This window comes from Zeugodacus cucurbitae, chromosome 4 (assembly GCF_028554725.1).
Source record: "Zeugodacus cucurbitae isolate PBARC_wt_2022May chromosome 4, idZeuCucr1.2, whole genome shotgun sequence".
NCBI classification, from domain to species: Eukaryota; Metazoa; Arthropoda; class Insecta; order Diptera; family Tephritidae; genus Zeugodacus; species Zeugodacus cucurbitae.
The window spans coordinates 73368500-73381591 of record NC_071669.1 but is presented as its reverse complement, the minus strand read 5'-3'; the positions used below and the strand labels follow the sequence as shown (position 1 = coordinate 73381591).

Sequence of the window (13092 nt, the reverse complement as noted above, 5' to 3'; positions counted from 1 at the left end):
AAGATCATGCGATTTAACACCTTTAGACTATTTTTTGTGGGGCTACGTCAAGTCTAAAGTCTACAGAAATAAGCCAGCAACTATTCCAGCTTTGGAAGACAACATTTCCGAAGAAATTCGGGCTATTCCGGCCGAAATGCTCGAAAAAGTTGCCCAAAATTGGACTTTCCGAATGGACCACCTAAGACGCAGCCGCGGTCAACATTTAAATGAAATTATCTTCAAAAAGTAAATGTCATGAACCAATCTAACGTTTCAAATAAAGAACCGATGAGATTTTATGCGTTTTTTTTTTTTAAAAAGTTATCAAGCTCTTAAAAAATCACCCTATATTTCGCGGCTTAATTTAAGACCCATAAAAACGGAAACTAAGTCGTAAATATCGTTTGACGCTATTTCGTTCCACACAGGGTTGTAACAAAGCAGTGTATTTAGTGATCCATTCAAACTCCTTTGGTATATGTAAGCACTTCAAAGTTATTCATCTTCTTCGTTTAGAAGAAATAATTCTTTAGTTGAATATTGGTAAGCAAAGCTATTTATAAATTGTAATGAAAAATTAAAGATATTTGCATTTGCGTACCTAATACACAGATGTCGCGCGCGTCAATTGTATATTGTGGAACTTAGCGGTGACACCACGAGAAACGGCATTGCAAAAAACAGCTGGAGCAAAAGGCGCAAATAGTTTTGGACCGGCATACAATTAGCCATTAAATTAAATATTTGCGTACTTTGTATATTGGCTACAGCAAATAACCTAATTTTGTATTATAAACGATGCAGTCTTTGCAGAAGTATTGGTATGTCGTTTGAATTATTCTCTAATGTGTTTTTAATAAAGTCGTATCTTTCCAGCGGCTCGCCGAACAAGTTGGTGGAGCTCAGCCTCAATATGCATTTGCGCGCTAAACTAGCTAAGGACAGTTTGCGATGGGGTTGCCTGAATGTGGTCCTACTAGCAATACTCTTATTTGACATATCCAATCGGTGTCCATTTGCCTACTCGAAATGGTATTACGCAGAATACATTGCAATAGTGTTAACGGGACTTGGTGCCTTCTCCTGTTTCCTCAAATACTTTTTATACATTTTTCGTAAGAATCCAATATTAGGAACCAAAGAACAAAAAAATTTACTAAAATTTGATGAACTCGGTGAGCAAACAAACTATTTAACTTATATGATCTGGTACATAATTCAACATACACTAATTCTCATATTCATTGCTTACAGATTCGTCATTTGTTGTAACACCACCGCCACAGAGGAAAAAGAAAGTATGCGATGATTTGGCGCCTAATCAAATAAACAATACCTTGTTAAGCTGGCATTCTTCTTTCAATGACTGTAATTATATATTTGTACAACTTTGGATCTTTTATTTATACATTTCATATTTGCAGCACGCGCTGGCATGTCTCACAATTGGAGCTACAGTCGCACAACACCGCCTCGTGGCAGCTTTAGTCCACAACAACAGCAACAACCACACAATGCTTCTTGGAATTCTGTGGGCAATCGATCTTTAGTAATGGGCGCCAACAACAGTGCTATGAACAATACGAATTCCCAAATCGAGTCATATCCCAAATACAAACGTGAAGAGTTGATAACTGATGAGGAGAGCCTAAAGCAATATTTAAAGTAAGTGCAAGTGTATGCGATTAAAAAATATGCTAAATAAACACTTGTTATTTTAGAGAGTTTTCAATACACGAACAAAGCTTGAATGAAACAGCCGATGTGAGTCAACATTATAACAGTGGTTCAGTAAATTCTTTCTGGAACTATTGTAACACCGCCGCTAATATGCTAAAGACATCCATATATCAGTTGTCTCCAATGACGAGTGAGTGAATACTTTTATGTGTGATGCACGAAATTTCAATAATCCTCGTTCTGTTGTAGCTCCCTCGACGCCCAGTAAACAATCGGCAAGTGAGGATGGTGGGCTTAAGTTCATGGACAGCAACTCGGAAATCATTAGACGCATCTCATCCGAGAAACTATCACAATATGTAGCCAACTTAAGAAGGGTAATTCACAAAGTTTTTTCATGATCTCGTACTCCTATGTGGAATAACAAACTTTTATTTTTCTCCTTAGTGGATGTCTGCCACCATTTTGGAGCGTTTATCAAAGGAGATCAAAAAGATCGATGAGTCATTTAAAAATCGTGGATTTGCGGATATGCGTATGGGTGGCATTAGCTTGGAACGTCTTAAGAAAACTGTAGAGAATCAGCAATTTGTGAATCAGTACATGCCAATGTTGCCATTGCTCCTACCGTTTTTGGAAATGTCAAGCAATCAAGAGTATTTGGTGCAGCGCATTAAAGACCTAGCCGAAGGCTCCTGCATCTCGAACTACAGCTGGAACTCCGGAGCTGCTTATCACGGTTTAAAATGGGACGAACATCTGCCCACCGACTCGGCGGTATGTCACATACATGTATTCTTCATACAGAAATAATAATTATTTTGCAAATTTACAGATACTATTTCATCTATTTTGTGTTTACATGGATAGTCAACTTATGCCGTTACCACAAGGAGGCGGTCGTCCCTTCTTCAGTCGCTACGTGATAATGGGCAAAGAGAAGCGCTCCGCAAAGGAAACTGTTGCGCTTGTTCAAAATAAAGCCCATTGCGCTATACTCGTTACAAATCCACAGAAGCCACGCTTCAACTTCATCAGTGATAAAGAAATCCACACATGCGCCTACGACCGCAATAATCTCTTCTATGTGATCATACAGTTTTTAATCCACATGAAAACACATCACGAAAGCGCTTTGGAAGGTGTGAACCTGGGCAAAAGCGGCATAAATGTTTTGTGTGTAATTGAAAGCTGAATCCGCGAGTGACAAAGTAATTTCTGCGTCCAATTAGCTAGCGTTTTTATAATACGATTTTTTTTACTAAGACTAAGTGGTTAATTAAGACTTGACAAGCATATAGTCAGAATGCAATTCTCATTACACAAATCAGTGGCGACACAATGCATACACTACTATTAATATTAAGTAAATTTAGTGTATATTGAATGAACCGCATAACTTTTACTCGCTAAGTTCTGATGACTTTAATAGCATATAAATTAGAAAGTACTTTTATGCGACTAAGAATACCATAATAATTTATTAAAAGTGCGAACAGCAGCAAAACCCAACAAAACGCTTGCACATGGAGTCACAAGGAACACATGCAGCACATATAAACAGAGTGAGAGAGAGAGTGTGGCAATAATTTTGCGCGTAGTTTTCGCGTAAACTTTTAATTAAAGGGATTTACTGATTTATATCGCAAATCCATGGTACATTCCTTTGGACATTAATCGTTTTTGTGCTGTGGATTTATCGTGTCACAGGAGTGATTTGTGGCTGAAATACAGCGAGCTAGCGCGTTACAGCAGGGAAAGCAGCTGCACACAAAACACATACACATACACATATCTACACGCATATGTATATAGGAAGGGAAAATACATATGCAGCTGCTGTGGTAAGAATGTGAACAACAAATCTGCTGAAGTTATCACAGTGTTTGTCGACAGCAGACAAGCAAACACACCGTCGCTAATTAAAGTGGGAAGAACATAAAAGGAACACTCCTGCGAACCTATCAATTGTGAGGCACTTATGTTTGGCGCTGACTGAATTGACTGCACCGAAAACTCTTTATGAAATCGCTTTGTAGGTTATGTAGAAAAAAATAAATTTTTTGACCAATAATTTTTTATTTATGAGCTTATATAAATAATAAACTATCTCTAATTAACTGTAATTTAATAAGTTACAAGATATTAAATGTTTAGTACTCTGATTACTTAAAGTAGGCTTTAGAAACTACATTGAAGAATTGCTAGGACCTCAATAGTAACTAGTGTCTTTTTATAGCATAATAAAAAAATATTTCTTTAATAAAAGACTATAATATTTTCTGCATCTATAAATATTTTTACTGATAGTTCCTAATTTTATTTCGATTTCGATTTGGTGTGGAACTAACACACTGTCCGCTGGCATTCAACAAATTCCAAAAGCCGGTAAACGAGTGTTTTGAGTGAGCGATAAAAAATTATTTCCACTTGAACAAAGCTCCCTCTTCACCTTCCGTACTGCATTGCGAATTCCACGGCGGCGTTGACACGCCCACTCTGAGTTGTGCTTTGGAGTTGACACGCATTCGCCGCACACACACACACACACACACGCACACGCATGTCCGTCGTACGAGAGCACTCGCAGCTGCAGGCGGAAGTGAAAATGTGTTAAACAATTCCCGGAGTCCCATACCGCAGGAAGTTGCAGGAGGAAGTTTGTTTGCTGTTTGTTGCCGTTGCAGCTGCGGCTGCTGCTCCGGTGACTGCCGCCGCTATTGTTGCCCGTGCTCATAAAGTTTTGCTGTTGCTGTGTTCCAATGTTCCACTGTTATTGTGTAAATTGAGTGCAATTAAATTGCAGCCGTTAGCTGGGTGACAGAGAGCGGGCCGAGGGGGCAGCGTTGTGGGGAATCGTTGGTGTGAAATTCCATTGTGCGGTCGGTTACTTAACGACTGCAACTGGCCGGCCAAGCATTCGAAGTGCGCCATTTTAGCCACTGCCAACGACAGACAATACCTCGGTACACCAGCCACTCACACAAGCACAACTCGCCGGCATTGGCTTAAGGTATGCTCGCCACTCGCTGGTGTGTTTCCTTTAGTTTTCGGTGTAATGGCCACGGTCGTATTGGCCATGTGCGGTTTCGGTTTTGCCCAGCACTTTGGACCACACGCGCGCTTTTCTCCTTGAGCGCCTTCGTGATTGCATTGCAGGCACCGTTGGCGCGTATCTCGCGCATACAAACGCATTTGCACGCGTGTTCTGGCGTGTAGTGCATCGTTGTGGCAGCAGTTTCCATTTCTCATTGTGCACTTTGTGGTCTGCAGATGCGCCAATATGCATTCGGTAAGCATTTCGCTCCTCGCGGACAACAACTACTCACTACCATCACCGCTGCCGCCGCCACCTCTGCCATCGCCACGACGCTGTGCTACTTCAGTTCATTTTACAGCGATTTTTTCGCTCCACATACACTGTTGATTGTCTCCATGCTCCATTTGGCAGCGGACAATTAAATGGCTTGTTGGTGTCTGGTTCACTAGCGCTGCGCTTGCACCCTTTGTGACGCGCAATCGTTGTGCGTTGCCGTCCGTCTGTGCGGTTTCGGCGGTGGCGATACATTAACCGGTAATTTAATTGTAACGTTAATGAGGTTATGTTTGTTGGCACCGCTGTCGCTGCTTAGCGGCTTGTGCGTGTGTTTGTTCGTTCGTGTGCAGTTTGGGCCCTTTAATGGATTTCACGAGTAAATTAGTTAATTCATTGCAGTTTTGCTGCGTGGCGCTCTAATCGAAAGTTTTGCTGAACCTAATTAAATTGTCGGTGGCCAGCAAGCGTCTGATTATTGTAGTTAAATCGATCCAGCTATTAGGCTCTGGCTTTGCAATACCGTTTTAATTGATTTTTAGTCGAAATTATATCTATCGAATAGTCATGCATACACATGTACATACATATATGAATAAATTGTATGCTTTCGTTCATTTAGAGCAGACAAGTTTTGGAGTGTCCTGAGTTTGTAACATATTCCTTTGGAAAAGTATTTATCTAACTAAAGTATAGTTAGTGTCATGAGGAGACTCTTTGCATGTAGTATATAGATATTTATATTTAGGACGAAGTTGCGCGAGTATCACTCTGATTTAACGAAGCAACTCGAGCTCTTCGTCTGCAATTGATGCTAGTTTTACTCCAAGGATTGGATATTCACTTTGTCCAGTTTTCTAAGTCATGTCTGCACGTTGCTTCTTTTCTATCATCATTTTGTGGGCGTGCCATTGGTCTCTATCAACCCATTTGACAAAACTACTACTTCAGAGTACCAACGAGCCCTTACTCTCTTTATCGCTTTCACAGCTGTGGAACAGACAGACAGACAATTCGTCGAATTTGCGCAAAAAAAACTATGCAAAATGACTATTTAGACAAACGAAGAATGGGAGGTTAAATGATTTATATATTTATTTACACTTCCTGTTCGTGTAAAGATTTCCCGATTGCATTTCAGGAGTGAGATTTTCAACTTTTTGCGGATTATCAATAACGTCTATGACACGTCATAATCAACGATTAATAGCACCTGTCGAAGTGAAATATTTAGAATGCTTGCCAAAAATACACACCAAATCACATACACAGCCAAAAGATGCTAATTCCCAACACTCATCCATCTCCCCTTGTCAATTTAAGACAAGCGCAATGTTGTTTTTCTTTATCACAGTCACATCCCCCGATCCACCCACGTGCATATCAGTCATTTTAAAGCGCTTCAACGCTGTCAAAGCACTTTCGAAAGTGACAAAATTAATGGCTACTTTGGAGCTGCGAGTGTTTGTACTTTGGAGAGTAAGTGCAGATGTGCTGAGAGGGACAGGGGAGGGGAGTTCCGCTAGTGCATATGTCATAGCAAACAACACTTTGGTGATTCAGTTCGACAAGGCGCCTTCTTTGCTGCTTAGCTGAACTCCGTTGCATACATAAGGGCGCACAACCTGACTGCTAACTAGAGTTATAATTTTGAAATATGTATTTGCGCATATCCTGTACATGCGTGTGTGTATCGGTTGTCGGTATTAGTTGCCTTAACCCTCAGCACACTATTGTCAAGACTCGGTCCAATAGACAGCTGCAGACAGCTTCCCGACAACTCGGTGGCCTTTGTGGCAGCGCACGACTCACTCACTTCGATACAGCTCGCGCAACTTGTAAATTAGCTTGAAATTAATTTGTCAAAAAGGTGAAGTTGCAACGACCACTGGAATCCCCCGCAAAAAAATGAAGCGCGACAAGCGGAGTAAAGTGGCTTGTCACTGCTTCTTTCTTCTTGGTGTGTTTGTCATCACAATGGTATTCTCCTTGCGTGGCTTCAAACTTTATCCCTATTGACATAAGAGATTGCCACGGGTCTCTCATTTCTTTTTGTCTTCACCGTACTAATTCTCCACATATTAATATATGAGACCACATATGAACATTGGCTGCACACAAAGACACATACTCGTATATTAGATTTCCAACTTTAAATTATGCATACATGCCTATGAATTATATTTCTATCAAATTTATTGTGTGGGAAGAAGCGACTTTACGCTTGTGTGCTTTCTTATAACCAATTACTCACAAGTTTGTGAGCAGATGTATTTAGAAGCACGTGTGGTATTTGAAATTCTTTCCAGTTTTGAGTTTCGTGATTTCAGTTGAATTTTAAGTAAAAGGCTCGTCTTTTTGGAAGCTGGCTTTTAATTTATACCCACCTCCAAATTATTTTTATTCTTAGTTTTTGAAGTTATACTGAAATATTTGGCTTCATGTAGATATCGTTCAAACAGATATCGGTACTGACTATCCCATAAATGTAAATAATTATAAAAAATACTTGATTTTCTTTGTGATGCTATATTTACTATTGGAGGGTATCCATACTAACGGCATTACATCAGTGCCAATAACTATCGCTATGAATATTCAGTTATTAGAGTGTCGGAATCCCCATTTTGAGATTCCACTGATGGTCCTTATGTATTTCGTATTATTTTAAGATATGCTTTCTGATTTCATATTAAAAAAGTTCCCAGGTATCTTATCTTCATACGTGATTTGCTTTAAAGCTGGACTTTGTCAGTAGTATTTCCATAAAACACCCGATACCTGCGTTTCCTCAAGGTGAAATACTGAAAAAGTGCTTTTAAATCAAAAAGTTTGTTTTCCAATTCATCAAAATCTTTAAACATGACTTGCGTATGCATCTTCCAACGCAGTGAAGGAAAAGTACATTCAAATTCGCCATTGAGAAGACTCGAGTGTCATCTCTCTCCATTGATATGGTATCATGTGTGTTACTCGTTTCGTTCAGCAGGCACTTTGTGGGCAACAGTATTGGAGTGCCAGCAAAGTTGAAGTGCGGCGAAAGTAGTGTAAAAGTCGTAAGAATTCTCAATATGGGCATTACATACGAAAAAGTGGACATTGTAAGTAAAAAACTTCTTCCAGCACATACACTTAAGTATCAAGTAAAACGACCTGTAGGAAATGACGGAGCTGAAGGCACCCTACACATATGTATATGAATATATTGTTATAGTGTCTCGTCTTACTTCATGAACTTATTTTCAGCGATTCCTCCAGGGTCATCAGCTCACTTGCGAAAGCAGAGGACAACAACCGGTCACTGCTGATCGCACGAGGGTACTCGAAATGCTCTCAAGAAGTGTGTGTCTGTATGTTTGTTTGCAAGTGTGATTCAGCTTCAGCTTCAGCTCCAGCTTCCTCTTCCACTTTCGTTAGTTGTATTTCGCATTGACAATAAAATCGAGGACATTCCTATCTGTGACGAGGGGGATAATGCTGACTTTGTTGGTGGCACAAGTGCTGCATAACTGCAAATACATTCTCATGAACTCATATGTGTGTGAGTGTGTGTAGAACGGCACCAGCTGCTGTGTGTGAAGCAACTTGAGTAAATATATAAATATTTCTTGTGTCTCTTTTAAAATGTATCCAAAATTTAAAACTTGCACTTTACGCCCGGAAACGCTTATTGTCATTGCCATGTGTGTGTGTGTGTGTGCATATGTATGTGTTGCATAATCCAAAGACTTAAGTACAATAATAAACTTCGGCAGCTCGCTGCTGCTGCTGCTGGTGGTACGCGGCAGGCAGCCCAATCAACTAGTTGAGCCACGCAGCCGCTCACTTTGTGGACAATTTCGAAAGCGTGCGCCATGAAAAACTGTCTCTAAAGCATATCATTAAATACATACATATACATATATACATCCATATAGCTTATATAGTTGTATATAACGCGTCTTGGCACGCAAATGTCTTTGATGCTGAGCGCTGAGAAATGAAACAACTGTTCTTACGCAACAACGAGACAAGCACCAAGACAGCACACACACACACATACACACAAACATGCATGTGGATGTTCAGCGAGAACATTTCCATTCAAATACACCCATATGTATATAAATGCTTCCTTCGTTGCTTTTTCTTTGTGCACTTTGAATTCTCCAGTCTATTTTTCCTTTTCGTCGCTTCCAAATGCAGCGAAATGCCATCATTTTCCGATTTTTTTCTTCACAAATATCTTATTAGTTCATGTGAATGGCTGTGCGTTCCACATTTATAAATACGCGCTTTTCTACTTTTTACACAAAATTTCGTTGAAATCATAAAGATGAAGTGTGTACGTGTGTAATTTAGGGGCTTTAAGACTTACTGAACTGTCTGCTCAATTATTTACTTCGCAAAAGTTTAAAATTAATTTCTCTGGTGCATTTTTGAACTATAAAGAATGGATTTCGACTTATTTTCTTATTACTTACTCACCAACGATTTGAATGAATCTATGAACCAGCTAAAAACGTAAAGAAGATTTTTAACCACCAAGGCTTGCAATTTTCCCCAATACTTAGGTTAGGTTAGTCTGGTAGGTCAGTTAGCCACACATAGATATCTTTAGTGATACCAGATGGAGTGCTCTCACGTAATCCAAAAGTAGTCAACTTCACATTTAGGAACAAAAGAACTAAGCTGTTTCACAGAGGTCATCACGGGACGCCTAGACCGCCTCCTGTAGAAACTTGGTGCAATAGAAATGCAGAATGCCCAGTATGCGTGGAGGATGACGAGACTCTAATGCAATATCTTTGTGAATGCTCAGTCTTCAGTCGATTGATAAGGAGTACTTTCTGCGGCTTCCAATATTTTATTTTAAAGGAAATTGGGCAGCTGAGAATTTTCAAAAAAAATTGAACTAAGATCTTCACTTGTCTCTTATTAGAGTATTACTTGCGAGAACAATAGGCCTAATGATGGCTTAGGTACGGCCACTTGCCACTTGCCACTGTGCTCTCTTTGTCTCTCTTTTTAACCAACCAACTGAGCACATAAGTGAACATAAAAACAAAAATCTTAATTATTGTGAAGATCCCCGAAAATCTACTTCTGTGGAAGAAATTTCCACGGAAATTAAATATAATTTAGAGAATTTCTTATATGCACACATATACGACTATGTGGAGCAAATATTTATTTAACTGTTCGTTTGCTCAATCGTTCGTGGAGCGTACGACCGTACATTGCAATAAAATGTTGAAATAATGCGTAATAAAAGAGAATATCGACATAACACAAAGTGATAGGCAACTCAAGAGTCGAATATCAAAAAATAAACACTTTAGACATTACATTTCATTTCATTTCATTTCGATTCACTGCATCCGAGTGCCGCACGCCGAGCTCTAAACTCCACCTCCGGCCGCTGTTGTGGTGTGTGTGTGACATGTGTGACATGTGTGCGTCGGTGTCCTCTGCTTCGACTTCATTTGATGGAACATAAGAATTTTATGTAGCGCGAAATATGTAGAACGGCAGCTCCTTGGAGCACAAACTCTCGAATGTGCTGGAGCTCATTCACTCACCATTTACCGCGTTTCCGATTCTCCGGCGCTTTGTTTGTACAAAATTAAATAAGCGGAAATGTGGCATGCTGCGTTCACATGCCACGCCCCGCATAAAATCAGAAGACACTGTCGCACGCACACTCCCACGAAAGTCATTTCAACCGCACTTTCACAAATAATATGACAAATGTACGAACTCTCACACACCCGCACACACTTTTAAATGGCACTCACAGACATACAAAGTTAGTCTGCCGTGGAAAGGACACCGCTGACCATTTTGTGTACATATTTCGTAGTTTGCCGTTACGCACATATTAACAGTATATATGTATAGGTAAATGGAGCGATGGTGAAAAGTGAAGTTCTCAATTCAGACTTCAGACTGCTGTCTCAAGTCTCAGGTTTTTACGATATTTTACTGTTGATGACAAAGATCTATGTGATTCTGCCATTTTCCATATTTGGTCTACATCGAGGCTAACTCAATTATTGTCTCATAACTTCATTTCCGACCGTTAAACAGGTGGTTGAAGGAGAACATCCTTTGCTGCTGTGTTCAATGTTCCAAGTTTTTCGAAGCTTGGTAGATGTTCTGAGGCATCTCTAATAATTAGCAAGATCGACTCAAGATCCTTCAAGCAAGTACCCTTTGCTGCTTATTTTCTATAACTCCAAAAATAGTTTTGCACCGATCAAATATCAAATATTTCAGCCAATCGTGTTTTCTTTTTGCTTCCGCTCATTATATGAACGATTTATGCCGAAATCTTGTCGAAAGTTCGGATCAATATCGAATATAAACTTATTTACTTTATTTAAACTTTTAGGTTCATTTATTCTTACCGTACGACACTTTTTACCATCGTATTGTATTACCACCTTGGTATTGGCGAACGTGCTTAGATGACCACAAAGACCTCAATAGCACCGGACAAATGCAAAGCCAACCTTTAGCACTCTATCCGAGCTTATTTGCCAGCTCATTGTGGCAATTGAGCTTAAGAGTTGCATAGCCGACGCTCGAAATACCGTTGTGGCGTAATGGCAGCCGTCCCAACCGTCACACCACCGTCACCAGCTTGCATTTGGGTGAAACTGCACTGATGCCAGTGGCTATGTGCCCCACCTGCAACACCGAACGCACATTCGGCTTGAATTGCAAATCCTTTCTTCCTCACACACTCTTACCTTGAGCTTAGCTACAAGTTGTTGTTGTCACTTCAAATGTACAGTTGGTTAGTTAGTCTCCCACTAATGGCTTAGAAAGTTGCAAACCTTGCGTACTGTGCAACAACGCACTGTGGCTACTTTTAGCTAGTTTTACCTTGAGAATTGTTGGATGTATTAAGCTTAATTTAGAACTGGGGATTTAGAACTGTTCAGACACAACTTTCACAGGGTGGCCAAAATGTTTGATTTTTATTTTTTGTAGCTTTCGCTGTAAAATCCTCTTTTTAGTTTTTCCACATTTTCTAGTCTGATTCAGGAAATTTCAATTTCGTCCCAGCGTACATTGTGTGAAATAATCTTGGAAAACAATACCCCCTCTCCCCTTTGTTTTGTCGACTACCACTCCTCGAACGCCTGCCTCCGGCTCCAGCAGACTGTCTCGGCACACACCTCGAAAACGTGCTTCGTTGTCACCTTTTTCGGCCACAAATCCTTCGTTGCCACTTTGGTAAATAGCATATATCCGTCTGTATGTATGTGTGTGTGTGTGCGTTGCGTAAATGCATAGCCGTGCGAACCAGGACCGATTGCGACGCAGTTTTGGTCAGTACATTGGAACTTTTGCATTTAAATATTAATTAGCAGTGCAACTTGCACGCCAGCCACCCATTCAGGCCGGACTCGACCGAGTATCGAGGTCACACACAGGGTGCACCCGGTGCATGAGAGGGTGGGTGTGTGTGTGTGTGTAGTGGCGACTAATGCAAGACACGAGTGGCACGAGCAGACACTTGTTGGCAGGCAACCGGTCGGCTTGCTGGTTTGCAAATACCAAATACCACCACCAACAACAACAATAACAACAACTAAGTCATACATATTTGCATACATTGTTGTTGCATTTGGTTGGTAGCCAAGCAGCAGCACGTTGATTGACGTGCACAATGGCTAGGCTGTGGGATATGACGAGGATTACAACGAGTGCCACATTGTTTATTGTATTCACAATAAGTATGCTGACCTCCCCAGACGCCGCTCCTGCGATATTTCTCGTCCATCAGTTTCCGTTTTTATTTGTCTTCTCTTCTTTGCATGCGCACCTCTCCGGCCGGTCGCTTGGTCGGTTGGTTTGTTATGGCTTTGCAGACTTGTATTTAATCGGATTTGGATTGTTTTGAGTTTACATAATAAGTGATACCGAATTTGTGCCACACAGAGGTTGTGTGGGATTTACAAATGGCTGAATGAGTGTGTGAATGAGTAGCCAGATGGATTTGCTGGTCCTTGGTGCGCTTGGAGTGTAGGCGAACAACGCATAGGGACAAGGTGGATGCGAGACCTCATAGTCCAGCGAGACAATATGGCTAAAGTGCAACACTAACAAACACACACACACATACA

At 40.5% G+C, this 13092-nt stretch overlaps 1 protein-coding gene across 1 annotated transcript; it reads left to right on the top strand.

The window, feature by feature from the left end:
* The first annotated feature begins 628 nt into the window (after nucleotides 1–628).
* LOC105211275 (transmembrane protein 209) lies at nucleotides 629–3949 on the top strand. Its single transcript, XM_011182623.3, has 8 exons — nucleotides 629–803; nucleotides 859–1157; nucleotides 1237–1350; nucleotides 1407–1647; nucleotides 1704–1852; nucleotides 1912–2039; nucleotides 2110–2439; nucleotides 2498–3949. The coding sequence occupies exons 1-8, from the start codon at nucleotides 781–783 to the stop codon at nucleotides 2855–2857; spliced, it is 1644 nt and encodes a 547-aa protein (XP_011180925.1). The 5' UTR covers nucleotides 629–780; the 3' UTR covers nucleotides 2858–3949.
* Nucleotides 3950–13092: the final 9143 nt, after the last annotated feature.

What these genes read in the sequence shown, in the direction of transcription:
- LOC105211275 (XM_011182623.3), top strand. Translation starts at nt 781, where the DNA reads ATGCAGTCTTTGCAGAAGTATTG. An exon ending in TCAGTTGTCTCCAATGACGA is followed by an intron (nt 1,853 to 1,911) that starts GTGAGTGAATAC and finishes GTTCTGTTGTAG; the next exon opens with CTCCCTCGACGCCCAGTAAA. An exon ending in ATGTAGCCAACTTAAGAAGG is followed by an intron (nt 2,040 to 2,109) that starts GTAATTCACAAA and finishes TTTTCTCCTTAG; the next exon opens with TGGATGTCTGCCACCATTTT.